At 34.5% G+C, this 21,741-nt stretch overlaps 1 protein-coding gene and 1 pseudogene across 1 annotated transcript; both read right to left on the reverse strand.

Moving 5' to 3' along the window:
• LOC109709131 lies at positions 7,082 to 8,104 on the reverse strand (annotated as a pseudogene).
• LOC109708452 (protein LIGHT-DEPENDENT SHORT HYPOCOTYLS 5-like) lies at positions 8,123 to 9,338 on the reverse strand. The gene has a single exon (XM_020230203.1). The coding sequence runs from the start codon at positions 8,901 to 8,903 to the stop codon at positions 8,169 to 8,171; it is 735 nt and encodes a 244-aa protein (XP_020085792.1). The 5' UTR covers positions 8,904 to 9,338; the 3' UTR covers positions 8,123 to 8,168.

The following is a 21,741-nucleotide window of genomic DNA, read 5'->3' on the forward strand; positions in this document are numbered from 1 at the left end:
AACCAAATCCAACCAAAAATAAAAGATTACTCTACTCAACCCACCACACCCAGTCCATTTGGCCCGATTACAAACAGAAAAGAAAAAAAAAAGAAAAATCAATTACCATATTTTCTTCTCTCTTCACTCAATCCACTAAAATTCTAGACAAAGAGTCATTCCTGTCATCCTCCTTCGCCACCGCAGCCAACGAGATAGAGTTTCGGCGGTTGCTAAATGCTTAAATAAATTGTTGGTAAATTAGCAGCACTCTTTTAGGTTATAGCGACACTCTTTAACTGTCACTATATACCTAGCGACCCCACATATAGCAACATTTTTAAAAGTGTCGGTAATTTTAGCTAGCAACACTTTTTTGACATGTATCTACATTTAAAAGTGTCGCTATAGACCGTTTTTGTCGTAGTGATATTTTTTTGACATCATTTACCAAGTGATCAAAAGATCTCAAAATCGACTATTTTAATGGTCGATGTGGCATGTTTTGAAGTTCAATTGTGTAGAACAATCCAAATTACATAAAACATGAAAAGAAAATTCTACTTAATATCAATAGCAAGATCAATACTTGTGAATTGAAATTTGAGTATTTTATCACTATTTTTTATGAAATTTTTATTTTCAGCCGTTCATTTTTAGACTACTCATTCACTAGACAAATAAAGTCAAAAAATTATGAAATTTGGTTTCTAAATAGTTCCAATAGCATAGATCATATTTAACGGAACCGATCACCGAATCAAATATACCATCATTGAAAATAACCTATAAGTACGGAGGCCTCCATACTTACGAAAATATAGGAGCCTCTCTCTCTCTCTCTCTCTCTCTCTCTCTCTCTCTCTATATATATATATATATATATTATGACCTAATGTGTTTATTAAGAGATTACCTCATACATGATTGGATAACAAAATAATGATCTTTCATTTTTTTTGGGAATTTTACTTCACACTTAAAATGTGAGAAATGCTTTTTTTTTTTTTTAAGAGAGAAAGATAGGCTTGCTATCTGTTTCGTTCATAGCGAATATGAACTGAGTTATAGAGACAGGATAACTGGTCCCCGAGAATTAGAAATGTCCTAAAAATATGAAAAATGTTGAAGTTCCACATGTTATCAAAATAGAATATTGTATGTTCAAATCACATGTACAAAACCACATTTTGAGGTTAAATGTGAGGAGTGTTGAGATCTAAGTTTTAGTTCCTTGAGGTTTAGCCCATGCTTAGGTTATTAAACAAAAAGAAAAGGGAGAGAATCTTGGGAAAAAATACCTAAATGGAGCTATCCTTTACCTTGAATAAGATCGGCCGAGATCTTAGTAGGTCCCAGTATCACTTAATTAAACAGTAGAGGAACTTGATGTTATTAACAACTCAACATATTACCAAGAGAATAATCCAAATCCAAAAGTTGTTACCTAGTTTTCTAGTTCTATATATGTATATTCAACAATTTTCACATGCACATGCATGCTTATCTATATAAGAGAAATCGAAAGAACAAAAGATCGATAACTTATTTTCATGGCATTAATATTTTGAATTAACACTAGATAGCTTTTATTCCGACGCAAATGTAATACAACAAATTAGAGCACCATGAACTTAGGTCAACATCAATATTAATAATTTTAAAGCCAAAGTGCTTTTGAAAATACTGCTAAACAGAATAATCAAGCAACTCATAGAAGGAGTTGAAATATATATAGATTCGACTGAAATAGAAATTAAACATCGATACATCCGTCGCATACTGTTGAAATTTAATAATTTAAACCAAAGTTTGCAACAAGACCAAAGTAACTAATAATGCAAATTAATTAAATAACCCACCCTTGATGTTAATTTCTTGTGTGATGGAGGATCCCAGCAGGATCACAAAGGGGGCCACATCACATGTAAGGAATTAAGGTTATTATTATAGTGGATTGATGTGGTGGTGGTGTCTTGCTTAGATGCAAATGAGATTAGATTATTATAATATTTAAGTACATATATATAGATATATTTACATATATAATAAATATATAAGGGGTCTTTTCAATTGAAAGGTCTTCCTCAACGCATTGTGGGATAGTTTAGACAAGCGCAGATGTGCTCTCCTTTTCATCTAAATTATCTTATTTAAAGAGGGAGAGCCACCAACAAATTCATACATTTTAATTAACCTCCTTTAAATTAAATTCATTACCAACCTAGGAGGTTTAATTTCCATGTAATTATGATGGGGTGCTTTGGCAATAAATTGCACTATTTGTCACTAAAATATGCCTGATATTTCATTTTAATTTTTAAATTACTCACAAAATCTGTTAGTTACGTGCCAGCGAAATATTTTTTACATGAAAATGCTAAAATAGTCACTGTCTGAGAATGTATAAAAATGCAACTGACCTAATATATTACGATTTTTGTCATGGTCAAATCTTTCTTCACTCATAATTAATAAGTATAGAAAATAATTACGTGGCATGTCATATTTCATTTTATTGTCATGGGAGACATGATAGGGCTAAGGTTAAAATAATATTGATTGTTTAATCTCTGGAATGCATGTATGTTGAACTTTGGGGATCAAAATGAAGTGTGAGCTAGTAATAGTTTTTCATTTTTAGAGAAAATTAGCTAGTAATACTTAGAGACATTGAGGTAATCGACTCATAATATAATTAATATTACATAATAGATAATCAAATAATTATATTCAGATATGAATTGAATTTAAATATACTGATCACTCAGTTGATCGGCTTGTTTCGACCTGCTTCTATAATAATATTTTTATTTTCAAAAAAATTGAAGATCTAGAATTTTTGACGTGAGAGAAAACAAAGTAAGTTTTTTAGAATTTAGAAGTACTAGAAACCTAAACTTATTTTTATTTTTTTGTTTCGTGTAAAGCAGGAGATTATTTGAAAAAAAAAAACCCCTCTTGTTTCTATTTCAAACAAATTACTTCAAATAATCTCACGCAAATTCTCTAGTGGATCGAGGTCGAAACCATATATGTTGAGTCCGAAGATGGCCATGGACACCCTGAAGGCTTTGAAAATTATATTTTAGTCCCTAATGTTGTTTTAAAGTCTTGTGGGGCAAATAGATTTTTTAAATAAAGATAATGAGGTTGCTTAATAAAGTTTTGGTGTTGGCCCAATATTTGGGAACCATGTACTCTTTAAACTTATCTTTGTCTAGGGAAATATATTTGATAGCTTAGCAAGTTATTTAATAATTAATTTGTCCAACCTTTCTTGCAATAAAATACTCAGCACTTATAGAATAGATTTATAATTTTTTCTTTTTCAAATATATATATATATAATAACTAACAACTATAATTAAGAGATTTTTGTTAGATTGTTGGTGCTAACCATTAATTCTAAAGGCTGGAGTTGTTAGAAATACGCAACTAATTCACTAAGAATATACAGATACAGTGCCCACGGATCTCGATTGTGACTCAGTCCATCCAACCTTTCGTCATTTCGAATATTACTCAGTTCAACATGGCACACTTAAAGCATACAAATATAACGCCCACAGGTCTCGATTGTGACCTGGCCCACCCAACCTTACGCCACTTCGAGTATGACTCGGCTCAACATGGCATTCCGCCACAGAGCAGGATGCGGGCTTATTTAAGCCAACAATCTCCCCCCCCTAAGTACCTGCATACATTTGCTATTTGCAACATGCGGGAATCGAAACAGTAATTTCTGGTTCTGATACCACTTGTCAGATCGTTGGCGCTAACCATTAATCCCAAAAGCTCGAACTGTTAAAAATAAGCAACTAATTTACTTAAAATATACAAATACAGCGCCCACGGATCTCAATTGTGACTTGGCCCATCCAGCCTAAAGACACTTCAAACATGATTCGATCCACCTAACCTCACGGTATTTTGAACATGACTCGGCCCAATGTAATCTCCTGCCACGGGGCGAAAATTTTTCAACTAAAATTATAATTTTCTATTAACTAAAAATTATACTTCTGGCCTTTTCTTTGGTAAAATTCTGGCTTGGATCCTCTAAACAAGCATCAACATCCACAGGCAACTTCATTCATATCTTATTGGATATCGTATCTCTAAGGCAATAAATTTTCTTTAACCACGGGCGAAAGGTAATAATCTTTTCCCCGTGAAAGGTAATAAAGTTTAAAGAAAAATATCTTCGCCTTGAATAAAAAATAATGATAGGTAGATGTTCAAGAAGGAAATGAGTAGAAAGAGATGTATGCTATTGAGATGTCCTCTTTTACAAATTTTCAAATAGAATAATTAACCCATGTTTTAGATAGAATTAAACCAAGTGCTAATTTTGATTAATCAAGGGCTAAGCAAAGCCATTGCATGGGTCATTCTCAATTGGATTATCGTACTAATTAGGCGAAAAGAAATACACCGAGACCCACTCCACTATAGGACGTTTTGAAATTGGCCCCCAACTTTACCTTTTAATGATTGAAACCCCTTTTGATTTAAAAAATTCTATTAATTTTAGCCTTTAACTATTTGTTATTTTATTTAATTATTAAGAATAATTAAAAGTTATTAAATTTAATAAAATCATTAATAAATTTGCTAAAATTTCAAATATAGTTAGATTTCAAAAACTTGATGGAAAAAATAAAAAGTTAGTAAGGTACTTCCCATACATTTTTTACTTAGGTTAGTTGCATACAACTTTCTATAAATATATCGAATAGTAGATATATTCTTACAAAGTTTAGTTTTTTATTTTTATCCTTATAAAAGTCTTCCAGTTTTCAAATATATCCTTACTGTTAAGATTCGTTTGAAAAATATAATTAACCATGAATAAAATATTTAACTTTGGTTAGTGGCTGAATTAAATTGACCTGTTTACCCCTCTTATATTATTAGGTAAAATATTTTCTGGAAGAACATTTTTGCATAATGGGCTTTCGAATGAATATATTTATAAGGATAAAAATATTATTTTACTTATCTTTTGTAAAAAATAAACAGTGCTCGAAACGTAACAAATCAAAAGGGCAAAAATAAATATCACTGAACAATTGTGAAGATAAAAATAAAATGTTAAATTTGCTAAAAAATATATTTAATATTAGGCATGTTAAAAGAGATGCAATTAAATTTTTTTTTTTTATTTTACCTTCTAAGAGGAAAGCAGGGTCGCAATGCACTTGGAAAGAGGTCACGCTCCTATTGGGCTAAAAAATGAAAAAGAATGGCTTACACAGCAACGGCACCAAATAGGATAATTTGATCTCGGACTCTGATTTATGACTCGGGAAGCAACGCACATCGGGTAGGTTGGGGGAGTAAACGGGGGTAGTCATTTGGAACCCGTAGCACGGGTACTGATTTCTGGAATTGCCCTAGTCAGAGGCGGCCGCACGTGCGGGAAATCCTGTAGCAGCACTACGGGCATTGCAGCCATTGGGCGTCGGCGGGAATAAATTATTCCGTGAACCCGGCGCACCCCTTTCTTTATTACAATTAGGTAAAAAACCCACCAAACTTACATGAACTAATTGCCTAATTATTTTAAATTTTAATTTTTACCGTCCAATCTTCAATTCTATCTTAATTTGAGTCAATTAATGATACTTTATTTTTAAATTTTGAAATAATTATTTGCCATGATAAATATATACTTGTAAGAATTGCATGAATTTTGTAGATCTGAATGATATCCGTTTTATTTGAGTGTTTGATTCGACGTTTGTAGTTAGTTTTTATTCACTTGTTTATTTATTTATTTCCTTTTTTTCAGAGGCTCTTGCTGTCTCACTCTATGTAGCTAAATTCATTGACTAAATAAATGAAGCAGGTAGCGTGCTACCTTTCTCTCAAAAAAAAAATTAAATAAATTTTACTAACTATATCTGTAAAGATAAGCTACACATTTAATTTTACAGTAAAAATACTATTGACTGACTTAAATCAAATAAATTAAAATATTAGATAGCAAAATTAAAATTTTAAAAAGTTAAATAGTCAACTCAAAATAGTTTTTAATTTAGATAAATTATATGTACAATTTTAAAATTTTGATTCTATTTCTCAACCTTCTAATTTATTTTTTTAATACAAAATTTAAAATAATTGCTTATTTCAGTAAATTTATAGGTACATAAATTTTATAAAATATATATACTAATTAAATATGTAAGACATGACGAGGCGTTGCACTGATGACGCGGTGCACCGCGTTCAGGCAATAATTTCGTACCGTCTCCCTTGCGCATCTTCTTTCTTTCTCTCTCGCGTCCGCGTAATGGAGTAAGGACACCGCGACATAACTATTCGAATTAAATAATTCAAAGCAGAGTTATTAAATTATTCAAAGTAAAATTTTTTTTAAAAAAGTAATTATTACGTTTGGTGTACGGAGAGGGGAGAGAGAGAGAGAGAGAGAGAAAGAGCGTAATTCTTGTTGGAAGTTTCTGGGAGGGAACACTGTTTCAAAGGGAAAGAGTATCGATTTTCCTGTTCAAAGTTTCAAACTACAATAATAAACATGTGATCGATCTATCTATCTACATTTCTTCGAATATGTGCATAGGAAAGTAAGTTGAGATTATATAAAAGCAATAAATAAAATGGTGGAGATTAATTATTGCACTCCAATTAATGTTAGCACAACGAAGAAAATTAAATTAAGCAGTGTACATATATATATATATATATATTGTAACTGTAGATTAATTAATTTAATTGGTGAACAGTACTGGACTAGCCATTAACGAATTTAGATTAATAATTACGTACTTCTTTAAAATCAAGAAATAATTAATGAGCTATAATTAATTAAGAGATGGACTGATGAAATTGTTGTTATTCTCTCTCTCTCTCGCTCTCTCTCTTTTCTCTAGGAATTAATTTCTTTTTTTTTTCCCAGTTAATTTTCCGGTTATATACCTCTGGCTAGCTCCTCGATCCACAGATTAGAACTAAATTGTATATAATTTAAATCCTAATCCTCCCGAGTTTCCCTCTCTCTCTCTCTCTCTCTCTCTCTGTAATTAATTCCCCACATGCACCAAACAATAATTCTACTGCTACTGATACTACGGAGGAAACTAAATTGAAGATTATTTCAAATAAATAAAGATCAAATTCCTAAAAATTAATTAAGAAGATTATACCAAATGTTCCAATCTATGTATACTCATGGTGATTCCTCCTCCGGAGTTTCCGATTCTTCCGCTTTCGCCCCCTCCCCCTCCGCTGCAGCAGCAGCAGCAGCAGGCGCTTTTTTACTCCTCGACCCCGCAGCCGCACTCGTACTAGCAGCACTGGCAGCGGCAGCAGCAGCAGCAGCACCAGTGACAGTAACAGTAGTAGTAATAGCAGCAGCAGCAGCAGCAGCAGGTGGTTCTGCTGCTGCTGCAGGTGGTGGTTGTGGTGGTGGTAATGGAGACGATGATGATGATGGTGATGGTGTTGTTGTTGTTGTTGTTGTTGCTGCTGCTGATGAGGTGGTGGTGGTGGTGGTGATGCGCTTGCGCTTTTTCTTCTCGTAGGGGATGCCGCGGGCCTTGGCCTGGGACTCGCGGACCTCGCGGAGGTAGATGCGGACGGGGCGGGCGGCGAAGGGGTTGGAGTCGGGGCGGCCGCCGGACTCGTCGTAGGCGGCGCGGAGGCGGCCGATGAGGGCGTCGAGGGAGCCCCAGGCCTGGCGGAGCGGGCAGGCGCAGGGGCCCGGCGGGCTGGGCTGCCCGAAGAAGCCGCACCCCTCCGCGTGCACCTTCGTCTTCCCGAACTGGTCCAGGTACCTGAGGAACTCTATCACGTGCGCCCCGCTGCACCGCCCCAGGCTCAGCGGCGGCTTGTGGTTCCGCAGGTACTGCAGGAACGTGTTCCAGTCCCTCCGCTTCTGCGACTCGTATCTGCTCGGCTGCCCCTGCTGCCCCTGCTGCATCGCCTGCTGCTCCATCGCCTCCGCTTCCGCTTGCGGTTGCGTCGTCGCCGGATCAGCAGCGGCCGCAGCAGCACCACCAGAAGAGGAGGACGGACCTGCTGCTGCTCCTGCTGCTGCGGCAGAAGAAGAGGAAGGGCCTTCCCCACCGCCACCGCCACCCCCACCGCTACCGCNTGTAATGTTTTTTTTTTTTTTTTTTTTTTTTTTTTTTTCTGGTAGAGTAGTATACTCAAATTATAGTTCAAGAAGCAGCTGGATCGGAGGCCCCGGCTGCGGCGCCGCTCGACCCCTCTCCGGCCCCAGCAGCTGCCGATGAAGACGATTCACCGCCGCCTCCTCCTTGCGTTTGCGGCGTGGGCGGTGCGCGCTTGCGCTTCTTCTTTTCGTAGGGAATTCCGCGGGCCTTGGCCTGGCTCTCGCGAACCTCGCGGAGGTAGATCCGGACGGCGCGGGCGGCGAAGGGGTTGGACTCGGGTCGGCCGCCGTTCTCCTCGTAGGCGGCGCGGAGGCGGCCGATGAGGGCGTCGAGGGAGCCCCAGGCCTGGCGGAGCGGGCAGGCGCAGGGGCCCGGCGGGCTGGGCTGCCCGAAGAAGCCGCACCCCTCCGCGTGCACCTTCGTCTTCCCGAACTGGTCCAGGTACTTGAGGAACTCTATCACGTGCGCCCCGCTGCACCGCCCCAGGCTCAGCGGCGGCTTGTGGTTCCGCAGGTACTGCAGGAACGTGTTCCAGTCCCTCCGCTTCTGCGACTCGTATCTGCTCGGCTGCCCCTGCTGCATCGCCTGCTGCTCCATCGCCTCCGCTTCCGCTTGCGGTTGCGTCGTCGCCGGATCAGCAGCGGCCGCAGCAGCAGCACCAGAAGAGGAGGACGGACCTGCTGCTGCTCCTGCTGCTGCGGCAGAAGAAGAGGAAGGGCCTTCCCCACCGCCACCGCCACCCCCACCGCTACCGCCGGAAGGGTCCGGGCCCGGCTCCATATATATAAATATATATCTCTTGATGTATCTATCTATCTATATAAATATATATATATATGTGTGTGTGTGTATCTATTTATTATTGGTCTGTTGCGCAGGCGCAAGCTGGTGTTTCGGAGAGATGGAGAGTTGGGGGGGAGGGAGAGGAGGAAAAAAAGCGAGGTTAGGTTTAGGTTTAGGTTTAGGGGAAGGGATTAATTGAATTTGATCGATCGCAATGACACCTCCTGGGGTTCTTGGTCGTCTCGCTTTTGTTACATTCTCTTTTCTTTTGCTTTTTTGTCTTCACTCGGATTTAAATACTTCTCTATAGTACTCTAATTTATTTTTTTTAATTTTTATTTTGTTTTTCATGTAGAGAGAGTACGTATGGAGTAAGAAACAACGTCCGAGTCGAAGTATGTAGCACACTCTACATATATTATTTGGGTCTGTGTATATACATATATATATATATATATATATAGAGAGAGAGAGAGAGAGAGAGAGAGAGAGAGAGAGAGAGAGAGAGNGTTTTTTTTAATTTTTATTTTGTTTTTCATGTAGAGAGAGTACGTATGGAGTAAGAAACAACGTCCGAGTCGAAGTATGTAGCACACTCTACATATATTATTTGGGTCTGTGTATATACATATATATATATATATATATATAGAGAGAGAGAGAGAGAGAGAGAGAGAGAGAGAGAGAGAGAGAGAGATACGTTGTCTAATTATAAAAGAGACTACGGGGTTGGGCTAGGATATATGGAACGTTGAAATGGTAGTATAGAGAGAAATTGAATGGAAAAGGTGGGAGTGAGAACTGAGAAGAGACCACCCCGTCCGCTTTCCCACAAAAAACCAGAAAAAAAAAAAAAGAAAAAAAAGAAAAAAAAAAGGGAAGAGATTGGAGTGGTGGAAAGGGGTGGGTCCCCCAAGTAGTAATCACTAGGTGGGGCCTGTTGTGCTTGGACGTGACATGGTTCTCTGTTTTCAGAGGATTCCTATTGTCGAAGCCTAATCTCAAGCTAGAGTTCAATCGCCCATCCTATTGGTGGGCGCCACATTACATTCCGCAACTAGGAGTCCGTTTGTTTGATTAGATGTAATTGAAACTACTGCAGATTGATATTCTGCGGTTAATATTCCTATTTATAAATTCTATCCATTTTTAAATAGAAATATGAGATTATTTTTTTTAAACATAACGCAATTATATTTTATTTATTGATTAAATTTTTTATATCTATATATAATTTATATATTATAAAATTATGTATGAATTTAAAAAATTTTAAATGCAAATATATTATACATTTCGTCAAAAAAAAAAAATCATTAAACTAGCATACTGAAAAAATAAAACGTATGGAAAAAAATTTATTGATCCTAACAAATATTATTAAATCCTATCAGATTTTATGAATAGATATTTTTGAAAAAAAAATTTAAAAAAATGTGTATGAAAAAAAAAATCACACTTTGTTTATTTTTTTAATAGGTGAGTCGTCTCCAACGGCTGCAGTTGGTACTACAGCTAATTTAGCTACAGTACCAACTGCTGTAGTTGGACCTTCTCGTGTAGATACAACTGTCGCAGTTGGACCTAACTATATCAAACAAAACAAAAATTTAATAAATACATGCATTTTCAACTGCAGTGCATTTAGAAATATATGCAACCAAACAGTCCCTAAAAGGAACACAAAATAAATTGCCTTTTCTATTTTTTTTTTCTATTTTAAAAAAACTCTGCAGGCTATGGGTCTGTAAAGTTCAGTTTGAAATAATATTTTTGCTAAACTAAATTTTTAAATACAAATTAATTTTCTTTCATTATTAGTTTGTATATTTATGTAGCTAAGATTTTTTTTAATTTTGTTATTTATTTAGTAGAAAATGAATGAGATAAAAGCAAGTAGTGTGAAAAATGAGTTACATCTAGTTTGGTAATATGATGGCTAAATAGATCATTTTTATACTTAAAAAATTAAAAAATAAAAAAAATGCCTACAATCTTTTCTTTCTTTCTTAATATTGTAATATTATGATTATAACAGTCACATGCTTCTCCGGTGCATATTATAATTGTAATTTTATAGTACGAAAAAAATTCTATGTATTTTTTAAGATTTTTAAGTCTTTTATGGTATGAAAATAATGTTTCTAGCTGCACATTATCAAATTAGATCTTAGTATTTTATTCTTTTTTCTTCGTCTTTTTTTCAATTGACTTTGGTCTAATGTGTGTTAAAGCCAGTTATGTTATTTTAAAAAATTTAAGTTTCGATCAAAAGATAAAATTATGTCAAATTAAAATAACGAAAGTTGGCACTTACAGTTGAAAACTTCTTTGTTCCTTTTCACTTTCTCGTAAACAAACGTACCGTATACTGCGGCACCGATATAATTACTTGCTTTGAGGCATGAATTGAATTGGACACAAGGGCATGAGGGAGACATCTATCACTACACGTACTAGGGTAATTGTGGACTTGATAAATCTTTTGTTCAAAGCACCAAAAAAAAAAAAAAAGAAAAGAAAAGAAAAAAGAATATTAATATAGTGCATGTAATTAAGTTTTCATAATTCTAAGAAGGCTTTTGTAATCAGTATTGTTTGCCATGTTAATAGTTGAACTTTTGATTAAGTAGTTTTACTGCATGCAACGCATCTAATTTCCCAAAAAATTATCACACTACAACAAAAATGGTCTATAGCGCCACTTTTAAATGTTGGTATAGGTTAAAAAAAGTGCTGCTGGCTAAATTACCGACACTTTTAAAATGTGTTGCTATATGTGGGGCCGCTAGGTATATAGTGACAGTTAAAGAGTGTCGTTATAACCTAAAAAGAGTGCTATTAATTTAGCGACATAATATTTAGCATCTAGCAACGCCGGGAACTCTACCTCTTACTGGCTGCGATGGCGGGGACGCACTGAAGGGAGGGACCCTTGTCGTAAGGATTTAAGTGGAATGAGTGAGAGGAGTAGAGGAGATTGGTAATCAGATTTTTCTTTGTTTTTTTCTTTTCTGTTTGTAAATCGAGTAAATAGTGCTGGGTAGTGGGTTTCAGTAGGTAACTTTTTATTTGTGTTGGATTCACTTATTATTTAGATATTAGTAGATAGTTTTTAAATTTGACATAAATGAAATACTTAGATAAAAGTATATCTCAAATATTGTCGTATGAACCTATTCTGTTGTAGTGTCTATCATATTTTCCTCTTCGTATTGTTATGTGCAAGTAGGGATAGAAAACTTACATTAACACTTCAATATCCATATGGCAATGTTTAAAGGTATCGACGTGTACATTCTTGGACCTGAATGGGCCATCTGAATAATTGGTAACCAATGTCTTATCAAGAATAAAAAGTCTTTTCTGAAAAACAGAAAAAATATAGTTCATCAAATATTTTTTTGCTACCTGCTTTGTTTAATTTCATTTAAAAAAAAATTAGTGAAAATCGTGATCAATAGGATTTAACTTGGGTCTCTGTTACCCACCCAGCCCTTTAGACTTGCTCATGGACAGTTTAGTTAGTTTGCTAAAATATTCTAAATCAAACTATTCATGATTTTGGAAAAAGCGGTAAAGAATAAAATATTAACAAAAATATATATTATTCCATATAAAAATACAACATAAAATTGTCTATTTTGATAAAGTCCATTAAAAAATTTCTATATTGATGTCTCGAAATATATCCATATCTACCAAACCTTGCATAAATAGTTGAATGAAAACAGCATTGTTTGGTTGAATCAGACATTGCTTAAATGCTATAGATTGTCTTAATTAATTTATCTATGTAGCTTAATAATTGTAATCATGGCATAATTATAGATGATCAAGATGATTAAGCCAAAGATTTGTTAGTATGTGGGACATTAGTAATATCTGTTTTATGGACATTGCTCTACCATCAATGCGGGTCGATCGTCTCTAAGGCACAAATTTGCTGGGTCGGATCGTTATCGAGCATAAGGTACTATTCAATGTAAATTTATTTTCCGTCTATGTTTAAAATATGTGTGGAACATTTCTAATACATTATTTATAGGATCTTTTATCCTTCGTGTTTTAGCTAATACATTAATTCTTCTATGTATTTGTCAGGGATGCTATATGATAACGTTTTTATAATTTCTACTTATCTTTAGAGGAAATTGATATATGCGCTGCATATTACATACGTAAGTTTTAATTTTCATAGTAAGCATGTTTAGAACAACAATATAACTGCAGTTGGCAATAAAGTTTAAAGAAACTTAAAACACTGAAATATTTTGGTTATTACTCAAGCGTAGTATTTTGTGATGTTGCGACAATAGCAAGTAGAAAGCTTACGAAAATAAAGAATATATATATTACCTTTATGTATACTTGATCTACTATATTTATTTTTTACAAATAAACTTAAGCTAAAATGTTAAAAAGTTAGGCCCTTCAATTTGAAATTTGGGATAACTATACAAAAACCTTTGCCATTGACGGGTAGGAACGAGTCTATATATTTAAAATAGCGAAATATTATTAGTCACAGTTTTAATGTTAGAACCTGAATTAATGTTGTCAAAAAGGAGAAATACAATTGTTAGGGAGGATTGGGGTCCCCGAGGGTTTGAGGAGTACCCCTAGGCGTTAAGTGCGTCGATCCCACAGGGTAATAGTATAATCCAAAAGGTTAGGAGATCAAGAAATTGATCTAAAGGCAAAAATCGGAAGCAAAGATTGCTCTATATTTCCGATAGTATAGTAGCTTTAGCTCTTCTCTCTTCTCTCTCCTCTGTCTATATATAATTATATATATAGTGTAGAGTAAGACATACTTCAAATAGCAAACGGCTCTTTTGCCACCCATTTGTTTTCAACATGATGGAGCCTCCAAAGCGCACGATCGCACGTTGAAAATAACTATATCACTTGAATGTTTTAGAAATCAAATTTCAATCTTTTCGACATCATTTGCGTTATAATTCAAGGGTTTCAAAATTGTAATTCTACATGGGTCGATATGGGGATTTCGTTTAGCGGTGGTAAGATATCCCAAATCAATTAAATTTTTTGTTAGAAATTCTTTAAACTATTTAAAACAAGATCTATACTTTTGATCTTGGATTACAAGACTCCATCATCATTTTTTTTTGAAAATATTATTTCCAGTCGTTCATTTTTGTGTCATCTCGCGATAGATAAGGAGACAATATCGAAACGTGTATAAAATTTGATTTCTAATACTTACAATGGTATAGATCATATTCCAAACGAATAGATTTCAATTTGAGCTTTATGATCGAAAACAAATGGTGAGAAAAGAGCGATTTGTATCGGCATTACGTTTCTAGCTCAACGTCTTTCTCTTCTTCTCTCGTCTCTCTCTCTCTCTCTCTCTCTCTCTCTCTCTCTCTCTCTCTCTCTCTCTCTTTTATAATATATATATATATATAGGTCACGTGGCTCATATACTATTATTGAGTTATTGGTTTCTTTTAGAGACCCTCGTATCATAAGTTGTTCTCTACGATGGATGGAGCTTCCGAATCGACGATCCACTCCGTTAAATATGATCTAGAGTATTTGAAATTTCTAAAAAATAAATTTCGTAAATTTTTGAAATCATAATAAAGTCTATCAAGTGGGCATAAAATGAACGGTCAAAATCAAACGACATCCTAAAAAAGCATGATTGGATCCTTCAATTCAAGATCGGAGTTATTGATCTTTATCTATGTAGTGAATAAAATTTTCTATCAAAAAATCAACAAATTTCGATTCTTTTACACCGTTAAACTAGAAAGTATTCCATACCGGCCGTTAAAAATTGTCAAATTTGTGACCTCTTGATCCTAAGGTAAATAATGTCGAAAAATTATAAAATTTGATTTCTAGAAGTTTTAAATGCTGTAAATAATGTTTAACGGTGTGGATCGTCAATTCGGAAGCTCTATTATCGAAAACAACTTATGACTACGAGGGCGATCGTACTCATAATAGTATAGTAGCCGGACCCTATATATATATATATATATATATATATATATATATATCAAGAGAGAAAATCTGGCTACTATACTATCGATAGTAGCAAGTGCTTGATACAATCGAGTTTTTCGTCGTTAGATCTACCTCTTTCACTATTTGTCTATTTCTATCTATTAAATCATATTATTCAATCAACCACCCACTCAACCCTAAGAGACCACTATCATTCTAGCCGCACATCATTTCTTCCAAGGGCCGAAAATTTAATAACACAAAGTGTTTGGTACTATTAATAGTATAATAACCTAATTTTATATTTATATATACACACGAATCTTAATTAATCTCCATCTATTAGCTTTTTTATGTTTTTTAATTTGTAGGTTTTTTTTTCTTGATCTGCATAAAATAACTGGGGAACTCATTGGAAATCTATGATATATAGAAGCAAAGAGCCGTAATGTTCAGATTAATAAACTGCACGTACGTGTAATTCAGTTCTCCTTGAACTGCAAAGAAAGAATCTAAATTTTAAACAAATGTAGTTAATTAAGGTGATCCTGTAAAGATTTGGTGAAATAAGGACAAATAAAATCACTAAAAACATAAAAAAAGGGGGGGAGTTTGCATGCAAGTGAAGAGATATGTAGGAAACAAGAACTATTTAGGGCACAATGGGGATGATATTGTTGTAGACTATATAGGGATCAGAATAATTGTGAGCCCACTGAGAACAAGCTAAAGAGCAAATAATGCCTATGTTGTACGGATGCATGCACTACATTTTTATGGACAATCATATTATTCATGGTTTTGGTTGTTGGTTTAACCTCACCTTTTATTTCTTTTTCTTTTTATCTTCATCTTTGCCTCACAAAGCTTAGAAGGGCCAAAAGAATCCTATGCTGTCACACCTCGCCAACAACCGCACTCGCCTTTTAATGCGTCGGATTCGGATTTGACATATATGAAGTGTTGGGAATCCGGTACTCGTCCTGATACCGAATTTTGAAAATTCGCAATTCATTCCGATAGTGACTACTGTAGATCCGGTACCGATTGTTGGAATTTCGCAACGAAAGCGTCGAATCGGATTTTTACCATAAACTCGTCTCCGATTGTTGGAATTCCGCAATGAAAGCGTCGAATCGAATTTTTACCATAAATTCGTCTTCTCAGCAAAAGCTAATATAATCACAAAAGAGAGAAAAAAACAACCAAACAGAGAGAAAAAAACAAAACTAAACAGAAAAAATATGTGAGTAAAATAAGATTCATTAAATAAGAAAAAATTACACCTAACTCATTTTCTGCAGCTACAACCCAATTTCTTTTTCTGAATCTTTTCTACCATTCTCTCGTCTTCTATAAACCCAATTCTGAATCTTTTCTACACTTCTCTCGTCTTCTATAAACCCATAAAGAAGACAACCCTTCATTTTTTCTCTCTCACATGCACTTACCCTTCTCTCGTTTTCTATAAACCCATAAAAAAAATAACCCTTCATTTTTTCTCTCTCACATGCATCTGTGCACTAAGTGCATGCAACTCATGGCCAAACTTATCTTTGGTACGATCCACCAATGACTTCAAGACACTTTACTGCACCCTCCTCAAGAATCTCAACTTGGCCCTACTACCCCTAAAGCTCTTCACGAGTGGAGCTATTTATAAAGCTTACATCAAAACATATCCCAATCCTAATATATTTAGAATTTCTACTCTAATAAATATTTAAATCTTAATTAATTTATCTCTAATAGATTTAAATATTTATCCTAGTCTAATTGGACTAATTTATACTCTAATTAATATCTAAATCTTAATTTATCTCCAATATATTTAAATATTAATTCTAATCTAATTAGAGTTAATCTACAAATCTATCCAAATTCTAACATGAAGATCTAACAACGAATCTCTTTCATATGTAGAATTGAATTCGATAGAATAATATCAGAAAATAATATAGGTAAAACAGAAAGGAAGGCAGATCGTAGTTAAGATCGAGATCAGTTTATCAAATTCCGTCAAATGGTTTTCGTTTGAATGAGATTGGATTCAAATGCCTTCTGTTTGATTCAGTCCTGGATGCCCAACCGACGGTAATATACAAACTATATATCCAAACACTAAATAAAACTATATTAGATTTTGAGTGAAGGAGCACAACATGCATGCAAGCTAGGTTGGTGGATCCAAAATGTTATCGGATCTAGTATTTAGGATCCAAACCCAATAATTGAGCCACACAAATTGTAATGTGAGTGACCCTACCACAAGGATTCCCTCAATCATTCAAGTTGCAATGAAATGAGAAAGCTAGCTGGGAAAGCGAAAATTGCCAATAAGTAGGTCATCATAGGACCTTTAATTTTTAATATTAATTACCAAGTTGGTACTAAGAGAAGATATTAAAACAGCTTTATTAGCCACAATTAAAAGTTAACATATTTTATTAATCGTGATGATTTGTGATGCTTAATGTGGTTTAGCCTATGATTAGCTCGTTTCAATGAGTAGGTTTCTGAAGGCGCATTTAAAACTTGGCGCAGTACATTTGAAAATTAAGAAATAAAAAGAAAAATAGAGATAATTGTACGTGTAACACAAAAAAAATGGGTCCAATCAAATGATTCTCAAATTGGATTAATCTAATTAAAGATCTCATTAGTTGAAAATTAACTCAACATCAGATGGACCACCTTTAAATGCTTTATTTTGGGATGATTGCAAGATGTATTTTTTAATTCATTAATTTATTCAAAACTGTAATCAGATAATATAGTAATTATAATAAATTTCTAATCTTCCGCTCACGGAATTTGAATCCAAAACATATTATTATTATACTGTTTCGACAAAGTACGCAATAATTTTTCCTTCATGTACATATTGTTTTTATTATCAGTAAAAACACACTTCTATAACATTATTGAAAAAATAATAAAGTGATATATTTTTTAATCACAGATGCAAAGTGAAATTGGACGATACAACCAAGGATCAATGGGCCGGTTATTTGATTATCATGTATCACAGTTAACAATATTTCTTTCTTTTTTTTTTGTTTTGAGAAATAGGTAGCACGCTACCCGTTTCATTTATTTCATTTAGAAATAAGCTTAGTTGTAAATGTGAATCAACTAGGATTCGAACTTGGAACTCGGATACCAACCATCAAACTCTTTGTTACTTGCTTTGCTACTTGCTCTATTGACGGTTGGTTGCAATATTTCGATTGCATATTTCGAACTTGGGTCTCGTGTACCAACCACCAATCACCAATCACCAAGCCCTTTATCACAGTTAACAATATTTCGATTGCATATTCTTTAGGAACATTAGCAAAGTAAAAACTACGGGAAAAAAAAGTGTTACACTATGAACAACAAAACCGGAAAATGCAACCGTATTATTCTATATGAGAAATTCTTTAGTTTCCCGTGTATATATATAGAGGGAGAGAGCGAGAGAGAGTAGAGTTACTACACTTTTATAAGTATAAAGTCCTTCGTACTCATAAATTATTTTTGATGATGGAGCTTCCGACTTGACGATTCATTCCGTTAAATATGATATAGAGTATTTAAAACTTTTAAAAAATAAATTTTGTAATTTTTTGAATCATAATAAAGTCTATCAAATAGACATAAAATAAACTGTCAAAATCAAACGACGTCTTAAAGATGAATGATTGAATTCTTCAACTTAAAATCGGAGTTATTGATCTTTTATCTAGATAGTGAATACTGATGCTTCCATATGCATAGTCATATAAACCGTCTATTAATTGCATTAAAATAACTAATTTATTGAATAATAAAGTTCAACACTATTTTTAATTTGGTGAGATTTTAAAGCGTTGGAATATAATTTACCGATGCTTGGCATAAGTACCAGTATATACGTGGCGACTCTTAATTTGTCGACACGTTTGTTGATATATACTTTAAAATTTAACAGTAGACTATTTGCATCGATAAAAAATATTATTAAATATTAATTTTCTTAATAGTGTGTGCAAGTTATAATGCATTTTCCAATTGAAACAAACTAGATCTTTGCATTAACCGCAATGTTGGAGCAGTGAACGGTGCATGGGATGGTGATCGTACAACAGTTAATAGGTCTCAATCTACAGCAATTTGTTTTTTTTTATTTTTGAGAGACATAGATAACATGCTTTCTGTTTCGATTATTTTATTTAGAAATAAACTTAGTTAGAAATGTGAATCAACTAGAATTCGAATTTGCATCTTTTATGTATCTTAAATAGATGCAGGTTGAGTGTTATGCTTTGTAGATTCTCAGTAACAATTATTTTAATACCTAATCATTCTTTGATGACTCTAAACTGACGTGAGAATTACGAGTGAAATTAAGTCCAAAGCGTCTTATATAATTCTATCTCTCTCTCTATTCACACCATGAAATATTAATAATTATTACGACATATGCTTCTATTAGAGGACATTGTAACTTGCACGCAACAGTTTGTGTAGACAATAGAATGAGTTAAAAAGGATATATGTTAATATTATATAACACATGTTTATTCTCAAATTGCGTGCTATATGCTATATATATTCCTTTTGTACTATTAATTTGTTTCGTTGTTCCTGTTGATTTCTCTATTTTAAGTTGGAGAATAAAAGGATTTGAATTTTGAATTGACGTATTTAGAACAACCACTACTTTTTTATTTAAGAAACCTATTAATTATTTAGTACGGCTTATATTTAGAAGTCGAAATAAATATAAGATGATCTGCCTCAAATATTGGGGCAAAAATTTTATGGGCATTGTCTCCAAACTAAAAGTTTCGGAACCATACGAATGGGCGCCACGTGGCTGCACGCGCCCATCCTTGCCCTCTCCTACGAGAAAGAGAGAGCCTCAATTTTTAGAGAGAGAGAGAAAAAAGCTGATGGAGAGAAAAGGAGGGCGAGGATGGGCGCGTGCCGGCGACGTAGTGCCCATCCGCATCGTCCCCAAATTTTTAGTTTGGGAACGATGCTCGTAAAATTTTTGCGCCAAATATTGACCCTCTCTCTATAGATCTACACATTATACTAATAAAATTGACTTTGACAAGTAAATAGAGTTGAAAAAGCTAGGATACTTTTGGAAATAATAAGAAAAGATGACGCATAAACCTTTTTGCGTGTCGNGTTTGTGTAGACAATAGAATGAGTTAAAAAGGATATATGTTAATATTATATAACACATGTTTATTCTCAAATTGCGTACTATATGCTATATATATTCCTTTTGTACTATTAATTTGTTTCGTTGTTCCTGTTGATTTCTCTATTTTAAGTTGGAGAATAAAAAGATTTGAATTTTGAATTGACGTATTTAGAACAACCACTACTTTTTTATTTAAGAAACCTGTTAATTATTTAGTACGGCTTATATTAATAGGAGTGGAAATAAATATAAGATGATCTGCCTCAAATATTGGGGCAAAAATTTTATGGGCATCGTTCCCAAACTTTTAAAAGTTTGGGAACGATACGGATGGGTGCCACGTGGCTGCACGCGCCCATCCTTGCCCTCTCCTACGAGGAAGAGAGAGCCTCAATTTTTAGAGAGAGAGAAAGAAAAAAGTTGATGGAGAGAAAGGGAGGGCGAGGATGGGCGCGTGCCGGCGACGCAGTGCCCATCCGCATCGTCCCCAAATTTTTAGTTTGGAAACGATGCCCGTAAAATTTTTGCACCAAATATTGACCCTCTCTCTATAAATCTACACAGTATACTCATAAAATTGACTTTGACAAGTAAATAGAGTTGAAAAAGCTAGGATACTTTTGGAAATAATAAGAAAAGATGACGCATAAACCTTTTTGCGTGTCGGATACATACAATGATTTGCTGATACGTATTCTCTCTAAAATACATATTGTTTTTTTTTTTTTAAGAAAGATAGGTAGCACACTGCCTATTTCGTTTATTTTATTTAGAAATAACTTAGCTGGAAATGTGAATTAACTAGGATTCGAACTTGGGTACCAACCACCAAGCCCATTACCACTTACTCTAGGGACGGTCGGTCTAAAATACAGATTGTTTTTTTTTTTTTTTTTTTGAGAAATAAATAGCACGCTGCCCGCTTCATTTATTTCATTTAGAAATAAACTTAACTGGAAATGCGAATCAATTAGGATTCGAATTTGAGATCTCGGGTATCAACCACCAAACCCTTTGTCACTTGCTCTAGAAACAGTTGGTTAAAATACAAATTGTTCGGAATCTAAGGGATTTGGATAGCGAAGAAGGCCCTTGCAGTGTAGGCAATGAAGACAAGAATCATTGGCGTTGACAAACACTAACTTTAGAAAAAGAAATATAAAATAAAGGCTTAAATTTTTTTTTGCAGTTTCTTTATTTTCATTGTGGGTAAAACTATAGAATTATTGATGTCATAAAATTTACTAATCTTCCTATTAAAAATTGATGAACGGCTAAAATTGACCAGTTGATCCGTTGAGGACCATGATCTAGCATTCTAAATCCTTGCCACACATACTACACAGCAGAAGCCAAAAGCCCAAAAGCACTTCTTGGGCCCGCAATTCTGATCGCAGCTCGGATGCTTTTGAGGATGGGAACTTAAGTTCGAGTTTGGCTTCTTGTAGCACTTGTTCTCCTTCCTTTCACTTCGCCTGTCACTTTCTAAGCTAATCCATGAAAAAGATGGTTTACTCTGCTTTGTGATTAAAGCATGGAGTCAGATGCATGAATGGAAAAAGAAATGAAAAGCATCGAGGGGACCTTTGACTTCGTAGCTCACATATGTATATGTTATCTTCGCATTAATTGGGATTGCGATAGGCCATTATATATATATATATATATATA

The sequence above is a fragment of the Ananas comosus genome, linkage group 4 (assembly GCF_001540865.1).
Source record: "Ananas comosus cultivar F153 linkage group 4, ASM154086v1, whole genome shotgun sequence".
Classification (NCBI taxonomy): Eukaryota; Viridiplantae; Streptophyta; class Magnoliopsida; order Poales; family Bromeliaceae; genus Ananas; species Ananas comosus.

Coding starts and splice junctions, on each gene's coding strand:
- LOC109708452 (XM_020230203.1), bottom strand. CDS start 8,903: ATGGAGCCGGGCCCGGACCCTTCCGGCGGTAGCGGTGGGGGTGGCGGT.